This window comes from Notechis scutatus, chromosome 1, assembly GCF_049901735.1.
Source record: "Notechis scutatus isolate UNSWTSFEM ecotype Mainland chromosome 1, rNotScu1.2, whole genome shotgun sequence".
NCBI lineage: Eukaryota > Metazoa > Chordata > Lepidosauria > Squamata > Elapidae > Notechis > Notechis scutatus.
In genome coordinates this window covers 126,173,471-126,200,871 of record NC_142009.1, presented here as the reverse complement: position 1 = coordinate 126,200,871, position 27,401 = coordinate 126,173,471, and the positions used below count along the sequence as shown (strand labels likewise).

The 27,401-nt window shown below is 38.1% G+C and overlaps 1 protein-coding gene across 8 annotated transcripts in view; it reads right to left on the bottom strand.

Moving 5' to 3' along the window:
- The window catches only part of KHDRBS2 (KH RNA binding domain containing, signal transduction associated 2), a 451,754-nt gene that overhangs the window by 170,904 nt on the left and 253,449 nt on the right, over window positions 1–27,401 (bottom strand). For all 8 annotated transcript variants that reach the window (XM_087945325.1, XM_087945319.1, XM_026665139.2 and 5 more), the window contains exon 5: window positions 14,149–14,276. In XM_087945325.1, coding sequence (XP_087801451.1) covers window positions 14,149–14,276 — 128 coding nt within the window. The remainder of the gene's footprint in view (window positions 1–14,148; window positions 14,277–27,401) is intronic.

Sequence of the window (27,401 nt, the reverse complement as noted above, 5' to 3'; positions counted from 1 at the left end):
TAAAAACAAACTGTTTTAATTAGTTTAAAATAGTCAAAATATCTGAAGAGTAATGGCACAAGTAAATTTGTCACAACTGTCCATGATATCCAGGCTGGATGGAACAAACTATGTTTCATGGTCAACGAAATGTAGTTTACTTCTACGCAGAGAAGGATTGTGGGACATTATAGCAAACCCACCAGATGTGAGTAGCTGGGATCCTGCTAATGATGATGATAACGAAAAGTTACAAGACTTTAAACTGAAAAATGAGCAGGCTTTATGCATCATAGGACTGACTCTCTGTGATCAGCAGCTTGTCCATATTCGTGGAGAAGAAAATGCTGCAAACTGCTGGGAGAACCTCAGGAAGATTTATGTTCGGGACAGTGTAGGAGCACATATAAATCTTACACGGAAGCTTTTCAAACGCATCTTCAGAGGAATGGAGATATGTTAGTTCATTTAAACTGTATGAAGAGCATTTTTCAAGATTTGCAAGAAAAAGAGCTTATATTTAATGAACTGCAACAAGTCTACATAATATTATCTTCATTAGATCAAAGCTATGATGACTATGTGACTTCGTTGGAAGTATTGCCAAAAGAAAGTCTCTCATTAACCGAGATTACAGGCAGGCTACTAGAAGAAGCCAGAAGAAGGCGTGAGCGTGACGAGCTGAGAGAAGATAAGAAAGAAGAGAAATTATCTTCAAAGTTTGAAAGAAACCAGCAAAGAAAAATAAAGCACCTGGAAGAAGAGAATTTATCTTCAACAGCATACACAATTAAAAAGTGTTTTAATTGTGGAGGCAGAGGACATCTGGCAAAGTTCTGCAAAAAGAGAAAAAGCCAGAATGTAAAAAAGCCAAAGAAAGCATTTGAACTAGCCACGTTTGGCAACTCTGATGTGAAGAATAATTTATGGGTGGTTGACAGTGGCGCATCCCACTGCATCACAAGAGATAAGACAAAATTTATAAAAATGTCTACAAGCTCTCAACATATATCACTTGCCAATGGCTGGAACCTGAAAGCGAAAGGTCAAGGTTTTGCACGTTGTCCGTACATAAACCAGGATATAAAAATGTTGTATGTACCGCAACTAAAGTTTAATTTGCTTTCAGTAAGGGTATTAGATAAATTAGGTTATGTAATTACTTTTAAAGATAATAATTGCATAATTGAAAAAGATAACAAAAGGGTAACTGCAACTTTAAATGGAACATTATATGTCTTAGATAATAGTAAGAAAGGGGAGGCTCAAACTGTATTTAATAATATAAAGCCTCATGAAGAATGTATCCATTTATTGCATAGGCGTTTGGGGCATGTAAATTTTAAAATGCTAAAACGTACAGTTGAGTTATCTGAAGGAATAAGGTTAAAATCTTGTGATAAATATTTGCGTTGTAATGTTTGCTGTGAAGATAAGAGCAAAGTATTGCCTGCAAATAGGCTAAATGGTTTCAAAACAAAAGAACCTTTAGAAGTAGTATTTGCAGACATAATAGGTCCAAAGAAACCCAGTATGGGGGTGCTAGATATATACTGAGCATTATGGACCATTATTCTAGATATGGGTTTTGCTATTTAATGAAAAGCAAAACTGAAACATATCAACATTTTTTCAATTGGCTTAGGTTTGCTGAAAGAAAGTCTAAACGACAACTGATAACCCTGGTGACAGATAATGGTACGGAATTTATTAATAACAAATTCCAGAACAGACTTAAGGTAGCTGGAATAGAGCATAAGAAGTCTGCTCCATACAGGCCAGAACATAACGCTTTTATTGAAAGAAGAGGCCAAACACTACAGGCAATGGTTAGAACAATGTTAAATGATTCTGGGTTACCTGATTCTTTGTGGGGGAGGCTGCAATGTGTGCTAATAACATATTGAACAACGTTGTTAATACAACAACAGGTGAAATTCCATTCACCAGGTGGCATGGCAGGAAACCTGATCTAAGTTACCTGCACACATTTGGTGCACCAGCATGGGTGCATATTCCTGCACAACTCAGAAAAAAAAGGCAACATAGAGCTAAAAGATTTTTTCTTCGTTGGTTATCAGGCAAACCATAGGGCATATAGATTTTGGGAGAAAGGCACATCTAAAGTGTTATGTAGTGCTAGTGCCCAATTTCTAGAACATGAAGGATGGGAGAAATTAGAACAGGATGCCAATAAAGATGTAATTATTGAATCCTATAGAAATCCCATTAGTTATCCCTGTAACTTTAAAAATAAAGTAAAGAGACAAATACAGGATGAAATAGTGCCCATAAAGGAAGAAACAGATTCAATAGCTGAACAGGATGAGGAAGATGAACAGGTAGTAGTTCAAGAAAGTCCTCCTGTAAGCCCAGTAATTCCCAGAAGAACTACACGTGTATCTAGACCGCCTGATAGGTACCAGGCTAACACAGTGTGCCAGATTAATCAAGTTCCTAATTCTGTAGAAGAAATTAAAAAGTATCCTACTAAGGAAAAAGAAAAATGGTATGCAGCAATGAATAAGGAACTGAATTCATTAAGTGATATGAAGGTATATGAAAATGCCAAATTACCTGTAGGAAAGAAATCCATTGGCTGCAAATGGATATTTAAGGTAAAAACAGATAAGGATGGTAATTTAATCCATAAGGCAAGATTAGTAGCCCAAGGTTTTAGGCAGAATGCTAATGACTACGATGAGGTGTTTTCACCTAGTCTTAAGGCAGCAACCTTGAGGGCAGCTTTAGTGTGGGCAGCTAGTAAAAATTATATAGTTAACCATTTAGATGTGGAAACTGCTTACTTGCACGCCCCATTAAAACATATTATTTACATGAAAAAACCTGTTGGTATTAAAAGTGAAAATAAGGATAATAATGATTGTTGGTTGTTAAAGAAAAGCCTCTATGGTCTTAAACAATCAGGCTATGAATGGAATCAGTATATTGTAAAGGAACTAGACAATATAGGATTTAAAGCTGGTTTAGCCGATCCATGTCTGTTTAAAAGGGAGACAAATGGGAAAGTATCATTATTATTACTATTCACAGATGACATTGCATTGATAACTGAAACTAATGATGAAGCAAATAAAATAATAGCATCATTAGGAAAGAGAATAAAGATAAAGCAATTAGGGGAGATAAAGAAGTATCTCGGTTTGAATATAAAGAAAACACGGAAAGGTTTTAAGATATCTCAGGAAGATAAGATAAGCAAATTGCTAAAAGATTATAAGATGGAGCTTTGTAAGCCAGCTAAGACTCCAATGAGTCAGGAGTTTAGCAACACTGATGTACAAAGCCCTGAGTTTGATAATGTGATTTATCAATCTTTAATTGGTAGTTTGAGTTATATTAGTAATTGGTCTAGACCAGATATATCGTACTGCGTGAATCAGTTGGCTAGATTCAATTCTGCACCATGTGAAAGACACTGGATTGCAGCTAAGAGGATATTAAGATATCTTAAAAAAGACAATGAATTATTCATTGTATTTAGAACCAAAGGGTGATTTAATTTTGAGTGCTTATGCAGATGCTAGTTTTGCATCAGAAAGAGACACTAGAAAGTCGACTTCAGGAACAGCCATAATGCTGGGTAATACATTAATAGGCTGGAAGTCAATAAGACAACAACATATAAGTTTGTCTACTATGGAGGCAGAATTCTCCTGTTTATCATTGTTATGTACAGAATTAATAATGTATAAACAAATGTTAATTGATATAGGTATAACTGTAGATTATCCTATAATTATACATGAAGATAATCAGGCAGCAATTCAAATGGCCACAAATATTGGAGTAAAAACAAGGAGCAAGCATACAGATCTAAGATACCTAAACGTGAGACAATCTGTAAGAAGTAAGATGATTCAGCTAGAGTACTGTATGTCGGAGGACAATTTAGCTGATAATTTTACTAAAGCCCAAGGTGCCAGTAAGCACCAGGAGAGTTGTGAAAAATATGGGATTAGATTGTAAAGGTATTATATATTTATTTCACCCAAAAGGGGAGTATGTTAGGTATAACATTGATACCAAATATGGTTTGGGTGAATAAATATATAAAACTTAGATATCATGGTTTAAGTGCTTATCACTTTAAGCACAATGCAGCAGGCAATTAGCCGATTAAGGGTGCGGTTAGAAGTTACAATATAAGGAAGCATTAGAAGCTGTCTGTTACTGTTGACTGGCTGTAACTGTTACTGTGTGCTACTGCGACTAACTGAGATTACTGACTGTGAGTGCCTGTGACTGAACTTTTCTTGTTTGCTACTGTTTGCTGAATATCCAGCGTTTGTTTCTCTGGAGAGTGAAACCGGAGGAGGAGAAGATATCTTTATCGGCTGATAAAGATATTGCAAGGACTCTTAACTTGGACTATACTAATGAGTCTTACTGGATGGAAATACTGTGAATGACTTAATGGACTGAATGACAATGCTTAAACTCTAAATGGATTAAAAACTATTTAAACTACAAACAGTGTTTGTGTTCTGTGTGTGTATACTCTGGGGCCCTTCCGCTCTCCTTTGGCTGCCTGGCTTGGCTACTGCTGCAATACTCTGCTAGGGGTTAAATTCCCAAACCCTAACAACCCTGATATCATTTGGGAATTAAACTCTATGCAGGTAGACATACTGTGCAGGAACTTCATTATCCAAAAGGTGGAGCAGAAAATGAGGGGATCAGCTATACTTAACTTAACAGAGAAGAAATGGTCAAGAAAGTGTAAGTTGTAGGAAATGTGTAACCAAGTGATCCTAGAATACACCATACTGAGGCAGGAAAATCTGAAGGTGATCAGATAAGTATTCCAGAGTTCAAAAGAGCTTGAAGGAGTCCAAGGATAGAAATCCTGAAGAAAAATTAGTTCAGGAAAGTTAAGATATTCTGGAAAGTGACAAAAGTGGGGGAAAGATGTGACTGCCTTAAGCAGTGGATTCCTTCAAGTTAACGTGTCTGTTGAAGTCATCATTCCTTTCTTTTGGTTTAGGCAGAAGCCTGGAAAAAGAAGATCTGCAATAGACGCAATCTACATAGACTTCTGTAAAGCCTTTGATTCAGTGGTACACGACAAACTACTCCTAAAAATAAAATCCTATGGTATCTCTGGACAACTGAATAACTGGATAGAAGCATTCCTGTCAAACAGACAACAAATGGTCAAAATCGGGAGCGTCCTATCAAATCCAGTACCTGTCAATAGTGGTGTCCCCCAAGGCAGTGTTCTAGGACCAACTCTCTTCATACTCTACATAAACGACCTCTGTGATCATATCAAGAGCAATTGCGTTCTCTTCGCTGATGATGTAAAGCTGTTCAATACCACAGACAATACTGCTACCCTACAAAAAGATCTTGACTATGTATCAGAATGGTCAAACAAATGGCAACTTCAAATCTCAACAAATAAATGCTCTGTCTTACATATTGGCAAAAAAATCAGAAAATAAAATACAAGCTGAATAGTCAAGAACTTGTTGATGACCCAAGCTCTGTAAAGGACCTTGGAATACTCACCTCTAATGATCTAAGTGCTAGAGCCCACTGCAACTACATAGCCAAAAAGGCATTAAGAGTTGTTAACCTAATCCTACGTAGCTTTTTCTCTGGTAATATCACACTACTAACCAGAGCATACAAAACATTTGCTAGACCAATACTCGAATACAGTTCATCAGTCTGGAACCCACATTACATATCTGATATTAGCACAATTGAGAAAGTCCAGAAATATTTCACAAGAAGAGTTCTCCACTCCTCTACTCGTTGTAGAATACCTTATGCCACCAGACTTGAAATTCTAGAACTAGAAAATCTTGAATTACGCCGTCTTCGGTCTGACTTAAGCATGGTATATAAAATCATACATTGCAATGTCCTACCTGTCAGTGAATACTTCAGCTTCAACCATAACAACACAAGAGCACACAATAGATACAAACTCAAAGTAAACCGCACCAAACTTGATTGCAGGAAATACGACTTCAGCAATAGAGTGGTCAATGTCTGGAATACTCTACCCGACTCTGTAGTTTCTTCCCCAAACCCCAAAAAACTTTAACCTTAGACTGTCTACTATTGACCTCACCCTTTCCTAAGAGGTCTGTAGGGGCGTGCATAAAGCGCACCAACGTGCCTACCGTCCCTGTCCTATTGTTTCTCTTATTCTTTTATTTTTCTTATATGTACCCATTTCATGTATTCACAACTATGTATACACTTATACTTATTATCTTGTAAACAATTGGCAAATCAAATAAATAAAATAAATAAATAAATAAATAAAGAGCAGAAAGGTACTGTGCTCACAGTTACCAGAAATCCAAAGCACTCTTCCAAATCACTCCAGCATTTGCAAATTATTATTATTATTATTATTATTATTATTATTATTATTATTATTATTATTATTATTATTATTATTATTATTATTATTTAAAACACCCTAAGGGATTTGTGACTCTTTCATCTCACACAAATGTGCTTGAACTTGGCACTAAACTTCTGAGGCTGTTCTGGTTCCATTACCTCCAAAGATAAGCTTATCAAAGATGTTCTAGCAAGCTTTCTGGAGTTGTGGACAACTCCTAAAAGATATTTGGTTGGCCTATAGCTAAAATATTAGAAAGGTAGCTGATAAGCTTCATCCTACTATATCATTGGTCTGCTCTACCTCCCGCTATGGCTATTGTTAGGAATGTAAGTCACCTAACAGTTATTTTGGGTTGGAAATATGTAAACTAGGATAGACATTTTAATACTGTATCTTTAAGAAAATGCTAAAACTGTAATTGGGTGTGGTTTTGCAAATGGCCGTAAGATGGAGCCAGAAACCTGGGTTGTTTGGTCTCAGTGAATCTCTGTTCCTTCTGTTGGAAAGAGTTGCCATTTCTATTGACTGTTACTGATTGTTGTTGTAAGTCTGTTTCTGAACTGTTTTTTGATACTGGACTTTGATATTTGGATTATCCCTGAACTGAAACCTGACTGCTTTACCTGTGAATGACTTGAACTGCTTGTTTGGACTTTGCTTAAACATTTATTGGAAGTAAAAACCTACATTTTACGATGCAGTGTATCTGTGTGCTAGTTGTGTGTTATTCTTTACCACTCTCACTACTTCTCCCTGTATGCGCTCATTCTCCTGACGGGGAATTATCTCAACAGCTATGTACAGGTGAAACTCAAAAAATTAGAATATCGTGCAAAAGTTCATTTATTTCAGTAATGCAACTTAAAAGGTGAAACTAATATATGAGATAGACTCATTACATGCAAAGCAAGTTAGTTCAAGCCATGATTTGTCATAATTGAGATGATTATGGCTTACAGCTCATGAAAACCCCAAATCCACAATCTCAGAAAATTAGAATATTGTGAAAAGGTTCAATATTCTAGGCTCAAAGTGTCCCACTCTAATCAGCTAATTAAGCCATAACACCTGCAAAGGGTTCCTGAGCCTTTAAATCAGGCTTGTCCAACCCGCAGCCGCGGGCCGCATGCGGCCCAGGTCGCCTCGTAATGCGGCCCAGTGCCCACCCCAACCTTCGTGCAAGAGCCAGCGAGGAGGAGGAGGAGAAGCAGGCGCGAGGCGGGGCAAGGCGAGTGCCACGCCAAGCAGCAACAGAAAAGGCGGCGCCGTGGAGCGCCACCTCCTGCTGTTGCCGCTGCCGCCTCCGCTGCTGCTGCCGCCGGCGCCGCCACTGCCCCGCCGCCGCTTCTTCCCGCTGCCGCCGCCGCTGCTTCTGCCGCTGCTACTTCTGCTGCCGCTGCTGCTTCTGCCACCGCTGCTGCTTCTGCCGCCGCCGCCCGCTGCTTCTGCCCCCGCCGCCGCTTCTGCCCCGCTGCTGCTGCTGCTTCTGCCCCGCCGCCGCTGCCCCCTCCACCGCTGGTGCTTCTGCCCCCGCCGCCGCCGCTTCTGCCCCGCCACCGCTGCTTCTGCCCCCGCCGCCGCTGCCGCTTCTGCAGGCCATTTGCAGGAGAGGTAGGCGTGAGGCGGGCGAGCTTTCTTCTCCCCCGCAAAATTTGGCGGAAAATAAACCGTGATAAACCATGATAAAAAAACCGTGATAAAAAATACATAATTTTAAATAAATAATAAATAATAAAAATAATTTGGCCGTATTTTGGCTTGAGTTTGGCCGTTAACTATGTTTTCTATGGTTTTTTTGGATGATCAGGTATCGTTACTGTTATTTTATTTTATGTGCGGCCCAAACCAAATTTTCATCTTCTAATGTGGCCCAGGGAAGGTGAAAGGTTGGACACCCCTGCTTTAAATGGTCTCTCAGTCTGGTTCAGTAGGAATCACAATCGTGGGAAAGACTGCTGACCTGACAGTTGTGCAGAAAACCATCTTTGACACCCTCCATAAGGAGGGAAAGCCTTAAAAGGTAGTTGCAAAAGAAGTTGGATGTTCCCAAAGTGCTGTATCAAAGCACATTAATAGAAAGTTATGTGGAAGGGAAAAGTGTGGAAGAAAAAGGTGCACAAGCAGCAGGGATGACCGCAGCCTGGAGAGGATTGTCAGGAAAAGGCCATTCAAAAGTGTTGGGGACTTTCACAAGGAGTGGAGTGAGGCTGGAGTCAGTGCATCAAGAGCCACCACACACAGACGGATCCTGGACATGGGCTTCAAATGTCGTATTCCTCTTGTCAAGCCGCTCCTGAACAACAAACAACATCAGAAGCGTCTTACCTGGGCTAAAGAAAAACAGACCTGGTCTGTTGCTCAGTGGTCCAAAGTCCTCTTTTCTGATGAGAGCAACTTTTGCATCTCATTTGGAAACCAAGGACCCAGAGTCTGGAGGAAGGATGGAGAGGCACACACTGTATGATGCTTGAAGTCCAGTGTGAAGTTTCCACCGTCTTGTGTTGATTTGGGGAGCCATGTCATCTGCTGGTGTTGGTCCACTGTGCTTCATTAAGTCCAGGGTCAACACAGGAGATTTGGGAGCACTTCATGCTTCCTTCCGCAGAGGAGCTTTATGGGGATGCTGACTTCATTTTCCAGCAGGACTTGGCACCTGCCCACACTACCAAAAGCACCAAAACCTGGTTTAATGACCGTGGGATTACTGTGCTTGACTGGCCAGCAAACTCGCCTGACCTGAACCCCATAGAGAATCTATGGGCATTGCCGAGAGAAAGTTGAGAGACATGAGACTGAACAATGCTGAAGAGCTGAAGGCCACTATTGAAGCATCCTGGTCTTCTATAACACCTCAGCAGTGCCACAGGCTGATAGCTGCCGCATTGAGGCAGTAATTGCTGCAAAAGGGGCCCAAACAAAGTACTGAGTACATATATATGCTTATACTTTTCAGAGGTCTGATATTGTTCTATGTACAATCCTTGTTTTATTGATTGCATGTAATATTCTAATTTTCTGAGATTGTGGATTTGGGGTTTTCATGAGCTGTAAGCCCTAATCATCACAGTTATGCCAAATCACAGCATGAACTATCTTGCTTTGCATGTAATGAGTCTATCTCATATATTAATTTCACATTTTAAGTTGCATTACAGAAATAAATGAACTTTTGCACAATATTCTAATTTTTTGAGTTTCACCTGTATATTTTAAATGACCTGGGTGCTATTGCCCTCTGTTTGGTGGTTTGAATTATTTAACCAATACTGTATATTTCATTTTTTTATCCTATATGGTTTATTGTATGTTTATATTTTTAGTTGGAAGTTACAGTGGAGGTCTTGGGATCAAAAGGTGGAGTGAAATTCTCCCATACATAATTAAATAATTTTTTAGGGGAAGAATGTACTGCAGAAATATCAAGGCAGAATTAATAGCTCATGACAAGGATGTAGCAGAAAAAAAAAGTCCAAGAATATATAAAATGCCTAAAATCACGAAAAGCTGTTATATTCATTTGTTTTGCACACTTAAATGGCAGAAGCTGAAGTCGCTCTCATTAATTAGTCATGAACCTGGGCCAGGCACTTTCACTCAGCTGGAATACCTCATATCACATGAAGTAAAATATTGGGAGGACAGAGAACAACCAGGTAAGCAGCCCTGACCTTCTAGGGGAAAACCTAGGACATAATGTAATAACTTATAAGTAAGTTCCTTTTGTAAGCAGAAATGTTTTCAACAGTTTTGTCAATGTGTTAACAATTGAAACACCACCAATACAATGTAGGAAAGTGGTCATTTCTAGATATCTGATGTCCTTTAGATTGTTCACTTACAGCTTTCCATCAATGGAATTGATAAGGGATAATCCAATATTACTTTGATTCTGTCAAGTATTAGCCATACAATTGTTCAATGTCATCTCAATTTTGTGATTTTATAGAAAAAGAAAAAAGAAAGGTGTAACAAATATTGCTACAGGTGGTATTCCTTTCTTGGAGATGTATCCACTTGGGTTTTGAGAATGCCATTAGTCACGAACCCAGGCCATGAGAGGTGGGATAGCTATTGTTATCTAGAAAGTCCCATTAGCTTTCAGAAATATTGCACCACAAATGTCCAATGATGAGATCCTGTGGTTGAAGTCAGGTTGTATGGAGAAGTGGTTTGACCGCTGCTGTACCATTGCTGTACCAATATCTCTGCCTGACTCCATTGCAACTTACTGATGGAGCTTCTAACCACTTCTAAGCACTTTAATTTTCTCTTTTATAGTATAAAGTCTGGAGTGGCTCATGAGTACATAACTATCAGAGCTACCATGGACATAGCCTAAGTTACTGAGAGTCAAACACATATAAATAGTCATATTTTGGATCTGATTTGTATATCAGGGCAGTTGCAATGTAATCTGAAGGTAGAGGATATTGTGATTATATTTATCTGGAATGCCAGCTGAAGTGTTTCCTGGACTTAAGAGTTCCTTCCCAGAAACATGCCTTGGTCACCTTAAATGAGGATTATTGCAATGCATTTGCACACCAATCACTTTGAAACTACAGTTGATCCAAAATGTGTCAGCATTCTTTTTGGAATAGTTGGAATACATCAATCCCAATGTCCCTTAAATAGATCTTGAAGATCTGTTTTCCCCCCCCCAGGTTCTGACTTATGTGTGCCCACTTAAATTGCATTATTTCTAATATGTTGTGATCCATGTTTTGGCTATGGCCATCTTATTTTCAAACTGATATAGTCTATATTATAGGCTTTTGTTTTTAAATTGTATGTGACAAAGAATCTTGAGATTAATGGCCTTATAAATTTAAATTATATGTTACACAATAAGACATAAGTTGTATGGAGCCAAGACTTATTTGAAATAAACACTTTTTTTCATTTCAAGACATTCAAGAGAAATCATTTTGTTTTACTCTGTATATTTTATGAATATTCATTCTATATTAATAATGTTGTGTATTAGGATTCTATGGGGTTGGAAAATAATTCATAAGAAATCTTTTGGACCTCAGGCAAGAATATCCCATCTTTACTACCTATGAACTTCCCCATTTTAAAAGTTTTTTGCATGAGCATGAAAAAGATACAATGGCTCTGAACAGTTATAACAACTGCATTGACTGTTTCCTTAAAATAGTATCTTTTTTATAAAGGATGTCAAGGCAGCCTGGAAAAAGTCAGACTGCTCTAATGAAGAGCAGAAAGCATTAATGTGAGGTCTGAACTTTTTCTTCCGAATTAGCATGCTCAGCCTTTCCCTATATTATTCAAAACTATTCAAATCAGAAAGATGTCACAATAATCAGGATTTGACACATAAAGCTAAAGTAGGCACCATTTTTAATCACACGTAAAGCCAAATCTGATTCCTGGAAATAATTTATTCTTGCAGGAATTCAGTTGAAACCACAGTAGGTTTTAAGATGAGATTCCAAGGATCTGAATTGTTAACAAGGACTTGCAAAGAATATGATTTCAGAGGGAGAAGAAGGGAATATGGTTTACTTTAGAACTTTTAGAGAAGGGAAGAAGAAATGAAATGCAGCTACTCTGCAAGTAGTAAGGTGAAATAAACCACCTTAGAAAACAGATTTCTGATTTTATTAGAAATATTAAATTGTATGTAATTGGAGTCATAAAGGGCAGAATTTAGCTTTATGAAGACATAATAATGTTCCTGTACAATGAAATTATGATCGCACTCTGACCCTGGCTGTGAATGTTCTTGATATCCATGTTTTTGGAAGATGTTATTGAAATAAGTGCTTCCTTGTGTAGGTGAACATTGCATACCCCAGAGAGAGAATGAATATTAGTTATCCTAAGGGACCAAGAATGATACCAGTGGTGGTATTCAACCGGTTTGGCCCAGTTCTGCAGAGCTGGTAGCAGTGATGAGCAGCAGAGACTGAACCGGTTCTCTCCTCCACTCTGCTGTTGGCCCCACCCACCTGCCCAGGTTCCCATACTCACTTTTATCCTCTAAATTTGAACTGCAGCTGCTTTGTGCGGTATAGAAGAGTGTCATGCGGCAGCTGCTGAAGTGACCAGGATTGTGCAGGCTTGCAAGAGGTGAGTTAGAAAGCCTCTGCACCTGCGCAAATGGCTCTGCACCTGCGCAAAGTGCACATTTGGCACGCAAACGCACGCAAAGTGTGTGCACGCGTGCAAAGCGTGCCCACCAAGCCACGCCCACCGAACCGGTGGCAAAACTATTTGAATTCCACCACTGAATGATACATATAGCATTAATCCCGGTGGCAAAACTATTTGAATTCCACCACTGAATGATACATATAGCATTAAAAGAAGGTGGATGTGCAAATAAATTAAGATATCTACATATGCTGATGAAAAAGGTAAAATATTACATTGAAAGAAAAACTAAGATTATTTTTAATCAGCATCTTGAAATGTTAATGAAAAAAGATAAATAAATCCATATGGGATATTGGATAAAACCAAAGGCTTAATTTAGACTTCAGTGAACCCTATGAGGTTTATATTTGGATGCTTTTGCATCTACAAAGCTAAAATCCATCTACAGTCAATTACATTACTTTGTGGCATATAAAGATTCTGCCAAACTTAAATTAAGAATAATTTAATCTTGTAGTACATTTTAAAATAAGTTAATTGTACTGGGCCTAGGCATATTTTGTTATTCTTTTGAGTAAGTCATCATACATGTTATCACAAAACCTGTTTTACACAGAAGCAGAAGGTGTTAGGAATGATAGTCACCTAACAGTTGGTTTGGCAATATATAAACCAGGATAGTTATTTAATACTGTTGTATCTTTAAGAGAGTGCTGTAATTGTGATTGGCTGAGGTTCCTCCAACGACCATAAGATGGAGCCAGAAACCTGGTTTATTCTCTTTTTGCATTTCCCTATTGCCTTTTGCCTGATTGTCGTTCTTCTGGAATTGCTGTGAGTCTTGCAAACTGTTAGCAAATTCCATTTACTGAACTTTGTTTATGATACTGGACTTTGTTTTTGGATTATCCCTGGACTGATTGTATTGAATACTACCTGCTTTAACTGTGTATGATTTGGACTGTTTGTTGGACTTTGTTTACCTGTTTACAGGAAGTAAAACCTACATTTTACTATTCAGTGTATCTGTATGCTGGTTGTGTGTTATTCCTCACCACTCTCACTATGTTTTCCTGAGTGAACTCATTCTCCTAACGGGGAATACCTCAACAGAAGGTATGCTCAAAATATGAACATTTAACACAATTGTTCTTCAGATATAAGGCCCTGCTATAAAGATGGACATCTTCCAGAAATGTAAGTAGGTACTTCAATCACCTCTAGCCAGCAAGACTAAGGCCGTTGAAGGAAGATGAGAATTGTAATTCTAAAACAACTGAAGGAAACTAAATTGGTAAAGATGAGGGTAGAGACCATATGGCTCCTATAGATGTGGCTATGTTTATTTAAATATGAAAATACTGGGATTTATGCTAGGATGAATGTTTATTGGTTTGGAACAAAACCATAAACTTTCTTTAGTCTCATTGTTTTACAAGACATATTATTTTCAGTTCCTCTCTGTAACTGTAATTGTGGAAGGAGTGGAAGGTTTTGTTAGAACCAAATGCATAAATGAAATTCCCTCTTTTATTCTTCTCAGCTATATCTGTGAACTGTGACATGTATCTGTTTATTAACCAAGTCATTTGTAACCAAGGTTATAGCTATTATAAAGTATTTATCCCGAGTATAAAGAAAGACTAAGAACTGACCTTGAAGGAGCTGCAGGAGGAACCCGAATTCCTCTTCCTCGAATACTTCGCCCACGAGGTGAGTCCTCTGAGCCATTTAAATACGACAATTCTCTCAATTGCTCTTGGCGGATTTCATCATTATAGTCCTAGGAAAAAGGAAGCAATGGAACATCTGTCAGCTTTACCACTGAAGTTCCATTCCTCCTCCCAGATTAGCTAATTTTAACTTTAAGATGATTTTCAGAAAACTTAAATGACTTCATTGCTTGGTACAGTACTTTAAAAAAAGCAAATAATGTTTAACCCATATCATGCAGGTAAGCAAAATGTAGTCCACAAAGATGGTTTATTGCCACCAAACTAGGCAACGTATGTAGTTAAAAAAATATAATCCTTTTCTTGTTGGTCAGGACAGAATCATAGAGCTTGACAGAACCAGCCCTGTTGGTTAGATTTTAGAGTTTTTCGAGAGTCAAGATTCTATTTAAAGTAAGTAGTGCATACAGAGAATAGCTTGTTTCCATCTCCTTCATAGCAACTCCCCTTTGCGTCATGTGAAGAGGAGGGGCTTAAGAATGGAAGAATTGGCAGTATTTTGATCCACTATCCAATTGCCTCACTGGGATGTAGTGAAGATTTAAACAAATACATATTCCACAATCTTTGACCAGCTGCAGCCCACTTGTGAATTTATTTTTTTCTTTGATGGTTTGTTCCACTACACCAAATTGAGTGCCTTCTGTTCTGTTTGCAGAGAGCTATCCTGCTAATGAACAGACAGAATTCCAGATTCCCTTTAAAAAATATTTTTAAAGTTCCATTTGGTTAGAAAGAATGAAAAGAATCATTCATGCTGTATAATAGGACAATAACCAAATGCCTATCTCTGATTCATTGTTTAGCTGAATGGAATGAAAAAAGCAGAAACACATCATCACTTTGCAATGCAAACTTCAACCTTTATGTGTTTCCATGTGATGTCAATGCAAGTATGAAAGGTAGAACTTGCATGGTGACATCATGCTGCATATGTTGTCATTTCTGTGCCATTGTGTCTAGCTGTACTTAGGGTGCCAAGGGGGTTGGCACATGTAACTGCTATCTAGCTTGGATCCTTTACAGGAAACAAAAAAAAAACCCTCATCAGTATCTTAATTTAGTTGCCCTGGTTGGGCAAAGTACATTTGCAAAGGGAAAGAAGTCTTCTGGAAAAAAGTCAGAATTCCATTGACCAGCTTTTTGATGAAGATGCAGCTTTGCTCCCTGTGACCACTGGACTTTTCCAGAGCGGTGGGCAAACTTGATCTCTCCTGGACAGGACTCCCTCTTAAGTGGCAGGATGGAGTTCTAGCTGGGTTGTGACTTGCTGCAATACTTGATGTTAGAAAGCATCGGTGCAATGCGATTCCATAGAGATAATCAGACTAAAGAGAATGAATCTGGCATGGTGCAAGTGTAACTTGTTACCTTGCCAACACGCCCACCCCATCTATTTGCTATTGTAAAACTGATTTACAATTATTTGCATGCCACTTACTTGACTGACTGTGGGCAGCATACAAAATCAATTAAAAGTCTAGCGCTCATAAAATTCAGCATTCAACATCCATACTTTTAAAGGAAAGCAAGCAAGTTGACCAGTGTTTGCACTATTTGCACCTGCACCGCCTGTGGTCCTATCTAAGCATATTACACAAAATTGTCTATTACAATGTCTTACCTGTCAATGACTTCTTCAGTCTCAATCACAATAATACACAGGCAGACAACTGATACAAACTCAAAGTAAACTGCTCCAACTGGATTGCAGAAAATACGATTTCAGCAACAGAGTGGTCAACGTCCGAAACACCCTACCCAACTCCATTGTTACAGCCTCAACCCCTTACAGCTTCAACCCCAAACTGTCTACCGTGGTCCTCACCCCATTCTTAAGATGTCCTTAAAGAGGGCATGCATAAGCGCAACAGTGTGCCTACCGTCCCTGTCTTACTGTTCCCATTTATCTGTATTTACTCCCTTTGTTCTTGTTTATGTTCATATCTATACTTGTTATCTTGTACATGTATGACAAACAAACAAACTAATAAATAAATATTCATCTGTGCCTTATTTAGAGACTTAAACCTGCCTGAATCATGCAGAGAGCTATTTTGCTTTAATCTGCACCATATAAATCTCACAACTTTGATTCATCTCCTATTACAATGAATTTCTCACAGCACAGATTCCATGCATCTCCGAGATTTTAAAATGGCATTATTAATTGTAAAACATTAGAAATCTAAGTGACATACAATGCAGCCTATCAAATAAATCTCAGTGCCTACTTCTTCACAATCGTGAAGCAGAATCTTGGACTATTTCTTCTGATAAAATAATTCAGTTTGGTGTCCTTCAAGAAAGGGTGTAGCAGTTCTGCAATGTGCAAGCATTCCTCTCTTGATTCTAAAGGCTTATTGGAAAGATTAATGCATTTCTTGGCTTCATCTAGGAGCTGAAACAATATGCTTATTTATATCAGCCTTCTGTGCTGAAAATAATAAAAACATTTTAAATGGCATGTCTTATTTCTGTCCAAATGACACAAATAATTATGTACAAAGCAAAAGGTAGTTTCCAGAGCAGCACTTTTTGATTGCAGCTTTGAAAATCATAATAATCATTCATTTGCTGCTGCTGAGGTTTACTTGGAGAAATTGGCATAATCTGTAGTCAACCTAGTTAAATAAATAGAGGAAAATATGTATCATTCTGATTGCCATTCAAAGTAATTATAAAAAAGACAGGTGTACTAAATGATGAGCTCCAAGATAATTCTACTAAAAAGACACCCCAATCAGTTTCTTTTAGTTAATATTATTTGCATTTTCAGATGGAATTCTTCTTTTGTTGTTATTGTTTTTCAGAATTAGAAGGAATCTCCTTCTTTGGATTTATTTTCTCTGATGATGCCCCAGTAATGATGGCAATGATGTTCCTAATTCAGTATATTTTAGGTTTAACTTTTATAATTATATCTTGTGTTTGTTGTTGGTTTATTATTATTGTTTATATTGTATTTTGCTCAGAGTCATACCGTCTGAGTTGCATGGCTTTATATCTTTTAAAATAAACAAATATCAGAATTTTAATTGCATAGTACTGCATCCTAAGAACCAAGCAGCACAAAAATTCACGTGCTACTTTCCCATTGCCATTACAATGTGAAATTCTCTCAGTTTTTCCACTTTGTGATATAAAGCAGCTGATATAAGAGTAATAGTATCCCATTTCTGGAACTGTGAAGCAATCAATTTGTAAGTTTATCTTATTTCAAAAAGACAATTCATTGACAAATGGATATATTGTCTGTATCTAGCTATGAAACTTGCTCAAAAATATTAGGTATAGGGAACACCCAGGCACATCTATTCAGGTTGCCCTTGACTTATGACCACAACTGGGGCCAGAATTTCTGTTGCTAAATGAGTCATACCCAATTTTACATCTTCTTTTGCCATGGTTATTAAGCAAATCACTGCAGTTGTTAAGTGAAACATACAACTGTTAAGTGAATTCAGCTTTCCACATTGACTTTGCTTGTGGGAGGATGGCTGGGAAGGTCTCAAAAGGCAATCACATGATTCCAGGATTCTTCAACCATTATAAATATCTGCTGATGTGCTAAGCCTCTGAAATTCGATCACCTAACTGTGTGAAGGCTATGACGGTTGTAAGTATGAGGTCTGGTTGTAAGTCACTTTTCTCATTGCTGTTATAATTTTGAATGGCCACTAAATGAATGGTTGTAAGTCAAGGACTACATGTAGTACTTTGGAGACCTAGAACCAAATCTGAGTGTCAACCATTGATAAAATTCCTCAGTCTCTGAGGTAGAAAGCCCAAAGCAGAGAGAGGAATTTATCTTTTCCTGGAAAAGATCCTGAAAGTAATCCATTCAGTCTATTCAGGGGTGAAATAGGCTTGGCTCATGTTATCTAAGTGCATGAATCAGGGCTGTCTGCATATATTTAGTACAACTCTTTGTGATGCCCCAGCATTAAGTGATCTGACTTTTGCCTTCCCTCATGGATGCTTTCTTAGACAATTTTAACCTGATTATCCCTTTTTGCTTTCTTGCTGAACATTGGTTACTAGTAAGGAGAGCCTCTGTTCCTATGAACTTTGACTGTTTTTAAATGTTAGCTTTTGCCTCACAAGTCCCCTTGCTATTGTTTGTTAACACTGAATCAGTATCTTATTATCTTTATTTTGTGAGCCAAGGCGATCTATTGATTTGTTGAATATAAGAACCTACCATTTTGCTATTTAGGGACACAAAATAAATCAGAAAAAATATCTGATGAAAAGAGGTCCATTATGGAAATGGATTTCGAGACTCATTTCTCCTTTTGGCAAATTAGTCATGAAGTGCAATGTCTCATCCCTTCAAAAAATAAGATTTTGAAAAAGACTGATGGACCAGCTTTTCATGAGAAAACTTGATACAGTATCATTGCTTCCTAAAATCCAGGAGAAGATTGTACTTCTGCCCCTTTTCATGTACCAAAGTAAATCAGACTCACAAGTTTCAGAGAATTTTGAGCCATGGCTGAATTTCTGTTCAATTATCATATAGAACCTGGCAGCCGAGTTCATTTTTATTCCCCAAATCTTCAAAAACACTTGGATGGTAATTGATGATTGTCTTCTCTTTAGGACAAGAAGTCAGGACAACTTTCTCCCCAAGCTGCTACAAGTTGTACAGTAGTTTTTTTTTTTAAAAAAAAACACAGGCTTATTCTAATCTTATCAATTAGCATCCTAGTAGAGCCTGCTCAACCCATGCTGAAGAAAAATAGGAAGCTGACAAATATTATTTTCAGTTTAACTCCTGCTCACTTTGTCTAAGCTCCTGAATGGTGCTCCAAACCTCATAGAGGCTCAGGAGCCAGGAAGTAGGGTGAAAAAATTATGTCTGATACACTTTTGTTCTACATCTTTATGAAAGCCCAAAGATGCTTCTTTAAAGTCCTATGAGAATAGTACATGTGAGATTCCCATAGAATTGAACTTCTAAGAAGAAAAAAAGAAGAGAGAATTACATCAACACAGTGGGATATTTGGCCAGCTGTTTGATTTGGTGTACTATTTGTTACACATAATTATACTAAAACTTTTCTCTTGTCCATGCTAGAGAGAGCTGCTGGGAATCATAGTTTGGCCCACCGGAGGCGGGCGGAGTTGGAAGCAGAGTCAGACAGTAGTGAGGAGGTTGGGGAGGAACCCGGGCCAGTCCTGGAGGCTGAGGAAGGCTCGGATGAGGGCTCTGCATCAGAGGCAGAGATGGGGCAAGAACAGGCTGGCAGTCATCAGCTGCCTTCAGGCTCGGACAGCATTAAGGTGGGGGAGCTTCTGGAACCAATTTCCAGCCTGCAGATGTGCAGAGATGCCAAAAGGAAGGCACAATTAAGAACTCAGCGTCGACATGGGGGTAAGGTCATAGGTGGAGAATGAAAGGCCCCTCCCATCAGGATTAAAAAAGAAGCAAAAGGGGAGGAGGCTTTTGCAGGAAACAACTTGTTCATTCATTCGTTCATTCGTTCCAGCCTCATAGAGATTTGTCCATATAACCCAGCCCTTCCCTGCCAGCTCTGTGGAACTATTTACCAGGCAGCATTCCAGAATTGATAAGGTCTGAGCTAATTAGCATACCTTTGCAAGGCTGTTCGCCAAGCCGTTGGCTGACTGTGAATGAAATAAATTCACATTAATGTAATAAAAAAGGTTTTGCCGGGACTCAGAATTGACTAAGCACTTTTTGGGGAGGCCTGGGACAGAACAGTCAGGAAGAAGATAGGGGTATATAAGTATGAAATCAGTTGACATGTAGACAACCAGTTTGGTGAAGGCACCAGACTAGAAAGCATGAGATCAAATCCCGCCTTATCCATAAAAGCCAACTGGGTGACCTTGGGCCACTCACTCTCTGTCAGCCCAACTCACCTCACAGGATTGTTGTTGTGGGGGCAATAGGAAGGAGAAAGACTATTGTGTGGGTTTGCTACCTTACTTACAAAAAATAATAATAAAGGCAAAGTACAAATAAATAAATACACGTAAGACACCATTTTTGAAAATTTTAACTAAGGAAGAACAAGAATGAAAAAGGTCAAATAACAAACTGGAAGCAAGAATGACATTTTATTTGACAGGAATGAGAGATATAATTGAGTATTTTTGTAATATAATGTAATTCAAAACTTCACTCAGAAATAATGAAGCAAACTCAACACTGACATTTTGATGTAACCCAAGGAAACATTTTTTTTAATTAAAAGCAGTGGACTAATGCATTCCTTTTTAAATTGTTATATTAAGACCTTAACTGGAAAATGAAGGGAAAAAACAAATGAAGGGAAATAACACCGCTCATTTTAAAATAACCATCCTATTAAGAGATAAAACCCTTACTCTCCTTTAGATCTATTAAAGCAATTAATTTGTACCTACTGGCCTGGATGCAGTTTTGGCATGCATAACTTTGGTAGTAAATAAAAGTTTTCTAATTAAAATCTTATTATTACTATGTAGCAAGTTTCCTAAATGCCCAATAATCTCTAATTTGACAATTATGTACAGTCACATCATGTGATTGAAAAATTACTTTTCAAACTATTTATGACTAGAGTGAATACACACACACACACACACACACACACACACAGAGGGAGGTTTAGATAGATATCTGAAATGTAACATTTCCAATTATTTTATAAATCCTACCTAATTTCTCCATCATTAGATACCACCTATATGTTAGAAAACCATATTCTGTAAAAGGACAAGGACAGTTTGTGTCTTGAGCATCCTGTTGAATCCTTTAAATCCAACACTGCCATGTTCATCAAGGCATGGAAATCACTGCTTTCACTCTTAAAGAGAGAATCTTTTTCCATTTCTTTGAACTGTAACAACCATGTAACAACTGTTACTGTAACAGGATTCTTGTTGGGGAGAAAATAGGAGAAGGAAGGTGTGTGGGATATGTTGCCCGCGTTGAGTTATTTGTAAAAAGCAGTAAAGATGGGATCAATACAAATAAACTAAAGTAAGGCCCTCTACATTAAGATTGAACAGTCCTCTCTCAACAGAGATGAAGGGATACAACACAGAGGTGGTATTCAGCAGGTTCTGGAGAACTGGTAGAAATTTTGAGTAGTTTGGAGAAACGGTAGTGGAAATTTTGAATAGTTCAGAGAACCAGTAGTGGAAATTTTGAGCAGTTCAGAGAATCAGCAAATACCACCTCTGACTGGCCCCGCCCCCATCTATTCTCTGCCTCCTGAGTCCCAGCTGATGGGCTGGGTCTTCTTTTGTTGCCCTGCACAGGAGAAAGGAGCTGGAAAGCAGGTTAGTGGGGTGGGGAGGAAATGGGGATTTTACAGTATCCTTTCCCTGCCACGCCCACCAAGCCACACTGCACCCACCAAGCTATGGCCACAGAACCAGAGTGCTAATGATCAGATGACTGCAAGGAACATAAACTCTTCCATCCTCCAACATTCAATCAGAACTGAAGAAGCTTCTTGAATGAAAGGTCTTCAAGGAAAAAATAAAGTCCAGTTGCCTTTTGAAAAGGCACCTTTGGGACTGAGATGACTGAGAATCTCCATGGACAAACTAAACACTTTTTTTTAATTTCCTTAGGTTGCTTTATTAAACTGAGCAGGTTTTATTTTTCTTAGCCATGGACTGCAGGTTTGAGTATGTCTAGTGAAGTCTCTAGATCTCCCTTTGCTCTTATATCTGGTCCTGCACCCACAATGTTAGCCCCACCCCCATTTTTTTTAACCTTTTCTCAAATGCTTAGTGGTGTTTCCTCTTCACAACAATCCTTTGGAAGATACTTCCCCTTCCTTGAGAAGCTCACCAGTTCTACGGCTTCCCTAATAACCCCATTTGTGTTAGAACTCTTTAATCCGTTCCTCTGATCCCTTTCCCTTTCCATAGACCTACTTATCTCTTTCCTATGTTCTGCTATTTACAAGCTCTGGCCACTGATTCTAGACCTCCATTATTTCATTCCTTCTCATGACAATTCATTAGTAATATGCACCAGCTTTATTCATTTCTCAGACTTTACCACAAAGTTAAGACAAATGATATAAAAGTCAATGCATAAAAAGCATTTCTAGGAGAATAAAAATACAACCAGGACCTTTGTTCATCACAGTGAATGATTATTAAACTGAATGTAAGCCACATCTTTAAGATGTATCACTGTGGTCTGATGGTTAACTGCATAAAGAGTAATAAATGTGCTAGCCCTTTTAAATAGAAATAGCACATGAAAAACTAGACAGCCTTCCTGGAACTCTTAAATAAAGCATCTCTCAGATCTTGAGACTTAATAGCTTGAGAATATGCTGTGCCTGTGTATATTTTATGGTTTGTAATTTGTGGATGCAATCATATGCTAAGGCTATTGGCTCCGCATATAGTCCTGGTTAGTGTTTGTAGCACATTGCACTATGGAAGATTAGGGGAAATTGATATGTAGCCCCTCACATCTGTGGCTGGATGAGTGATGGTGGTACTGGTGGTAACAAGGAAGGACGAGTTTATGTGTGGATTAGTATTCCACTTTTTGTATTTTCAACACCTAATAAATGTTTTTAAGAGACCAAGATCAAATGAGAACATTAAATGGAGAGAAGGACCTATACATTGACTACCGTGTTGACTGTATCAAAAGTAAGTCACACAACCCACAACTCAGCTTTAACCTTCAACCACAACCCTACTCCAACCAATCCACCATCATCCAAGACTAGGCACACATGCCCCTAACTACCTCAATTCCAACTACAGCTGACCTTAAATGCAAGCTACTCAATGCAAGAAGCCCTGTGAATAAAATACATGAATTTCTCCTCTTACTAAATATGGCTAAATTCGACATCATATTTGTCTGTGAAACATGGCTCAAAGCATCTCTCCCTGACTCCATTACCACAGTAAGAGACTATCATGTTTACCGAGCAGATCGGGAAATTTGTAGAGGAGGTGGTGTTGCTATCTTCTATAAAAAGTCCTTACATCTAAAAAACATCCAAGTTACCAAAGAGCTTGCTCTTCCTGAGACCATCATCTGTGAACTATCCTTAAATATCACATTTCGATTCTTACTATGTTACAGAGCCCCTGATTATGACATAGAACATGTAAACAAGCAAAATTCACTTCTAACATGGGCAACATCCTGCCCACACGCTTTTAACTTTCTTGATGACTTCAATCTACCTCATATTAACTGGACCCTAAATGAATGTACAACTGAACCCATATATGCAACCTTCTACAATGCTGTTACAAATCTGGGACTGGAACAACTAGTAACCAACAATACTAGACTTAACAACTGCCTCGATCTCATCTTCTGCAATAGTTTGAATTCAATTTATGGAATACAAATTAAAGAACCCTTTTCCAACAGTGACCACAACATGATTGACTTTTGTCTCAACATACGTCCACACAAAAATCATCACAATCCCCAATTATAATTTCAAAAAGGCAACTATGATCTTATAGACAACAATCTCTCATCCCTTGATTGGCAATTTCTATTCACTGGATGCAATACTGTTGAAGACCATTACAACATATTTTTACTTGAAGTCAAAAGAGTCATCAAACTATATGTACCAATAACAACTCCCAAAACAACAACAACAACAAAAACAGATTACCTATAACAATAAGGAAACTTCAATCTAAAAAGAGATCACTCTGGAGGAAAAACAAATCTGTTAACATTGCCAACTTCAAAAGCCGATACAAAAATTTATGCCACCAGATAAAGACTGAATGCACCAATTATCACATCAAACAAGGGGAAAACGTTCTACGCACCAATTCCACCCGTGCTTTTTACAATTTTGTAAACAACAAACTAAAAGACTCAAGGTCCATTCCACCCCGATAGGACCTAATGGTAAAGACTGCAACAACGACTTCACCACTGCACCAATCTCGGTCTCAGTTGATATGTATGTTTGTACATGCATGTGAACTTCATTGTCCTACTGGGGATTTCACAACTGATTATGAGATCTGAGCCTCAACTCACTTGGAACCTATTATTTTATGCTACCGTATTTGTATAACTATTTAAGCCATAGCAGTTGGAATTTGACAGCTGCAGGCTTCAAACCTCCATTGATCCATGGATGAAAGAAATGACTACAAAAACATCAGGTCTAGTTAGATGGATTCTCTTAGTGTTTGAAATGTGAATCCATTATTGCCAATTCTTTTGTTTTCATTACAGTCATCACATTACATTCATTACAAGCCCATCCATTTTGCAGCCAAAACATAACTGACAAAACAACACTTTTTTTCCTGGCAGTTAAATCAAACTAAGATTCACTTTTGTACAGTAATTAGTAAAAAAATATATTCCGCAATATGTACATCCATGCCATCAGCCAGGCTCTCTTAAGGCCAGTGATTGGACAATATCCATTTTACTTCGTACTCCACAGAGTATGGGTCTGCTTCAATAGTTTTCTGTCTAAAATTTCTGCCCAAGATTTTTAAAATCTTGACACAAATACATTGTTCTCTGAAGACGCAAAGGATTTTACTCATGTTTGAAAATATAAAAGGTGGCTGAGGCTTTTCCCCCTTTTCTCTTCATAGCAAAAATAGCCACAACTCTGTGTGGCTTTTCACTTCAAAAGAAAGAGGAAGCCATATCTAGTGGGGATCATGCTGGGTAAAGAGAGCCAAGAAGCCCAGTCCCCCCCCGCTTTGAAAGAGAAATATAAAAGCTGTCCAGAAGTTCTTCTTGCTAATTTTCAGATCCACTCCCAGCAGGATCCATAGCCATATTGTTTTACATTTTTATTTAAGACATAGATCTAGAGAGAAGATTTCTTTCTGATTAAGTTCAGGATTTAAATATGATGCATTATTAGGCATTGTCTACCATGTATCCACTTGTTCTCTTCTACGGTTTTGGCTTCTGCTCCTTTACTATATGAAGAGATGATCACTAATGTACAATTTATCCATCATCATCATCATAATGGTAAGCCATGCACATGTACACCAATATAAATCCAGATATTCAATGTGATTGAATCAACATTCCCCTTGAGATAATAGAAAGCATATGTATGTCTCACTTGGAAATTTTAAGTGAAGCTTTACAAGAAATTTTCCACTTATGTACATACTGTATATGCTTCCCATTATCTAAATGGAACATTGGTCTGACTGTGCACATAATCACATACTCAAAAAAACAAAGAAGAGTGAAAGAGGGTAGTATTTTAATGTTAAGGCACCAGAGCTTGTCTTTGACCTCTCTTTTTCCTTTCAATTGGGAAATGTAATTGAATTTTGAATGTTACCATATCCATTAAAAAAGAAAAGGCTTAAGCCTTTTAATGATTTGCAAAACCCTATCTAGCAGCAACTAGAATATATTCTCAAGCATGGCTGTCATTCACAATAGTGCATGACAGACAAATGAATGGTCTTACAGATGAATGACCTTGATTGTATTTTGCTGCAAACAATGGATATGTATGTTTTCTCTACGCATGACAACACAAAAAATAATAATTGTGCATAAAATTAAATATCATAACTATTTTTTGAACAAAGAGTAGCATAGTTATATACTCTATACTCTTCCAGTTATATATTTTACTACTCTACTAGGCAAAGAAGTTACATTGCACTAAATAATTTGAACATCTATAAATGAATATTGTGAGGAATTAACTGAACCCACTCAGGAAAATGCTTTTCCTCTGAGCTTGTGCAAACAATCCTGGCTGTTAGTTTCTTCTGGAAAATTCTATGATGTCCTTCCTTCCTTCCTTCCTTCCCTCCTTCCTTCCTTCCTTCTTTCCTTCCCTCCTCTCACTGCTATTTACAGTACAAGCAGTTTTCTTTCAACTCTAGTGGAAGGCTATCCAAACTTTCTTTCCAAAAGGAGCTGGTCACTTCACTTCTGGTGCTATGTGATAGTTATGAAAGATCCATTTAATATTGTCTTTCTGATTAATGAAAGCACTGAACTGAGTTTGGTATCTCAAATTACAGACTTCAGGTGGAGAAGATTGCAGTTCCATTCCATGCCAGTAGCAGCACATATGACAAATGCTTCTAATTATAAAAATGGAGCACTTACCTTCAGAATATTCTTCTTGATCTGTAACTCGGCTTCTTGATTATTTAACACCCTTAGTTGCTTTTTCTTTGTTCTCTCTACTATAAATCGCTTCAGTAATTCAAGTGAGGTATGTTCAAACCAGTCATTTAACCCACCAAAAGAATGTACAAATTCTTCCCAACTTTATTTAATTGATGAATTAATTAGTGGGTTAAGACTAATTAATTATAGCTGAAACCACAGGGAGAAAGTAGCCAGTTTTCAGCTCACTGGACCACAAACAGTATAAATTGACAAAGTTACGTGTAGCTATGAATTACTTAAGGCTGCAATCCTCAACAATCTGTTGAGGAACCTGTCACCTTGTAAGGAACCTGTCACTCTCTAGGTCAGCCTTTCCTAACCTTGGTTCTTTCCAAATGAATTCCCTGAATTCTCAACAGTAGCCATGCTTGCTGAATTGTGAGTTGAAGTCTGTACTTGGAACTTCAGGTGCTCCAGGGATTAAATTACAAGCCTTCTGGCAGGTGCAAGAAGTCAGGGATAGAGTTCAACCTATTCTACAAAGCACCAGAAGGTAGGATAAGAAGCAACAGATGGAAACTAGTCAAGGAGAGAACCAACCTAGAACTAAGGAGAAATTTCCTGACTGTTAGAACAATTAATCAATGGGATGATTTGATGCCAAAAGTTGTGGATGTTCCAACATTGGAGATTTTTAAGAGATTGGACAACCGATTTGTCTGAAATGGTGCAGGGTCTCCTGCTTGAGCAGGGGGATTGGAATAGAAGACCGCCAAGGTCCTTTCCAACTCGGTCACTCTGTTATTTTGTTACTAGAAGTTTATTTCATGCTCCCTGTATACAGGAATCTGAACTGCTATGATCAAGGTGAATTGGTGCCAGATAAGACTCAACAAACTTCAAGGGGGATGAGGAGAAGCTGGATTTGGGTCTGTTAAGGCAGTGGTCACCAACCACAGGGCCACAGCCCACTAGTGGGCTGCGACAAAATTTTGGTGATCCACAGAGAAATGTCACCCCCAGAGTACCACCCAAAGCAATTAATCCAGACTGCATGGGAACACAAGGC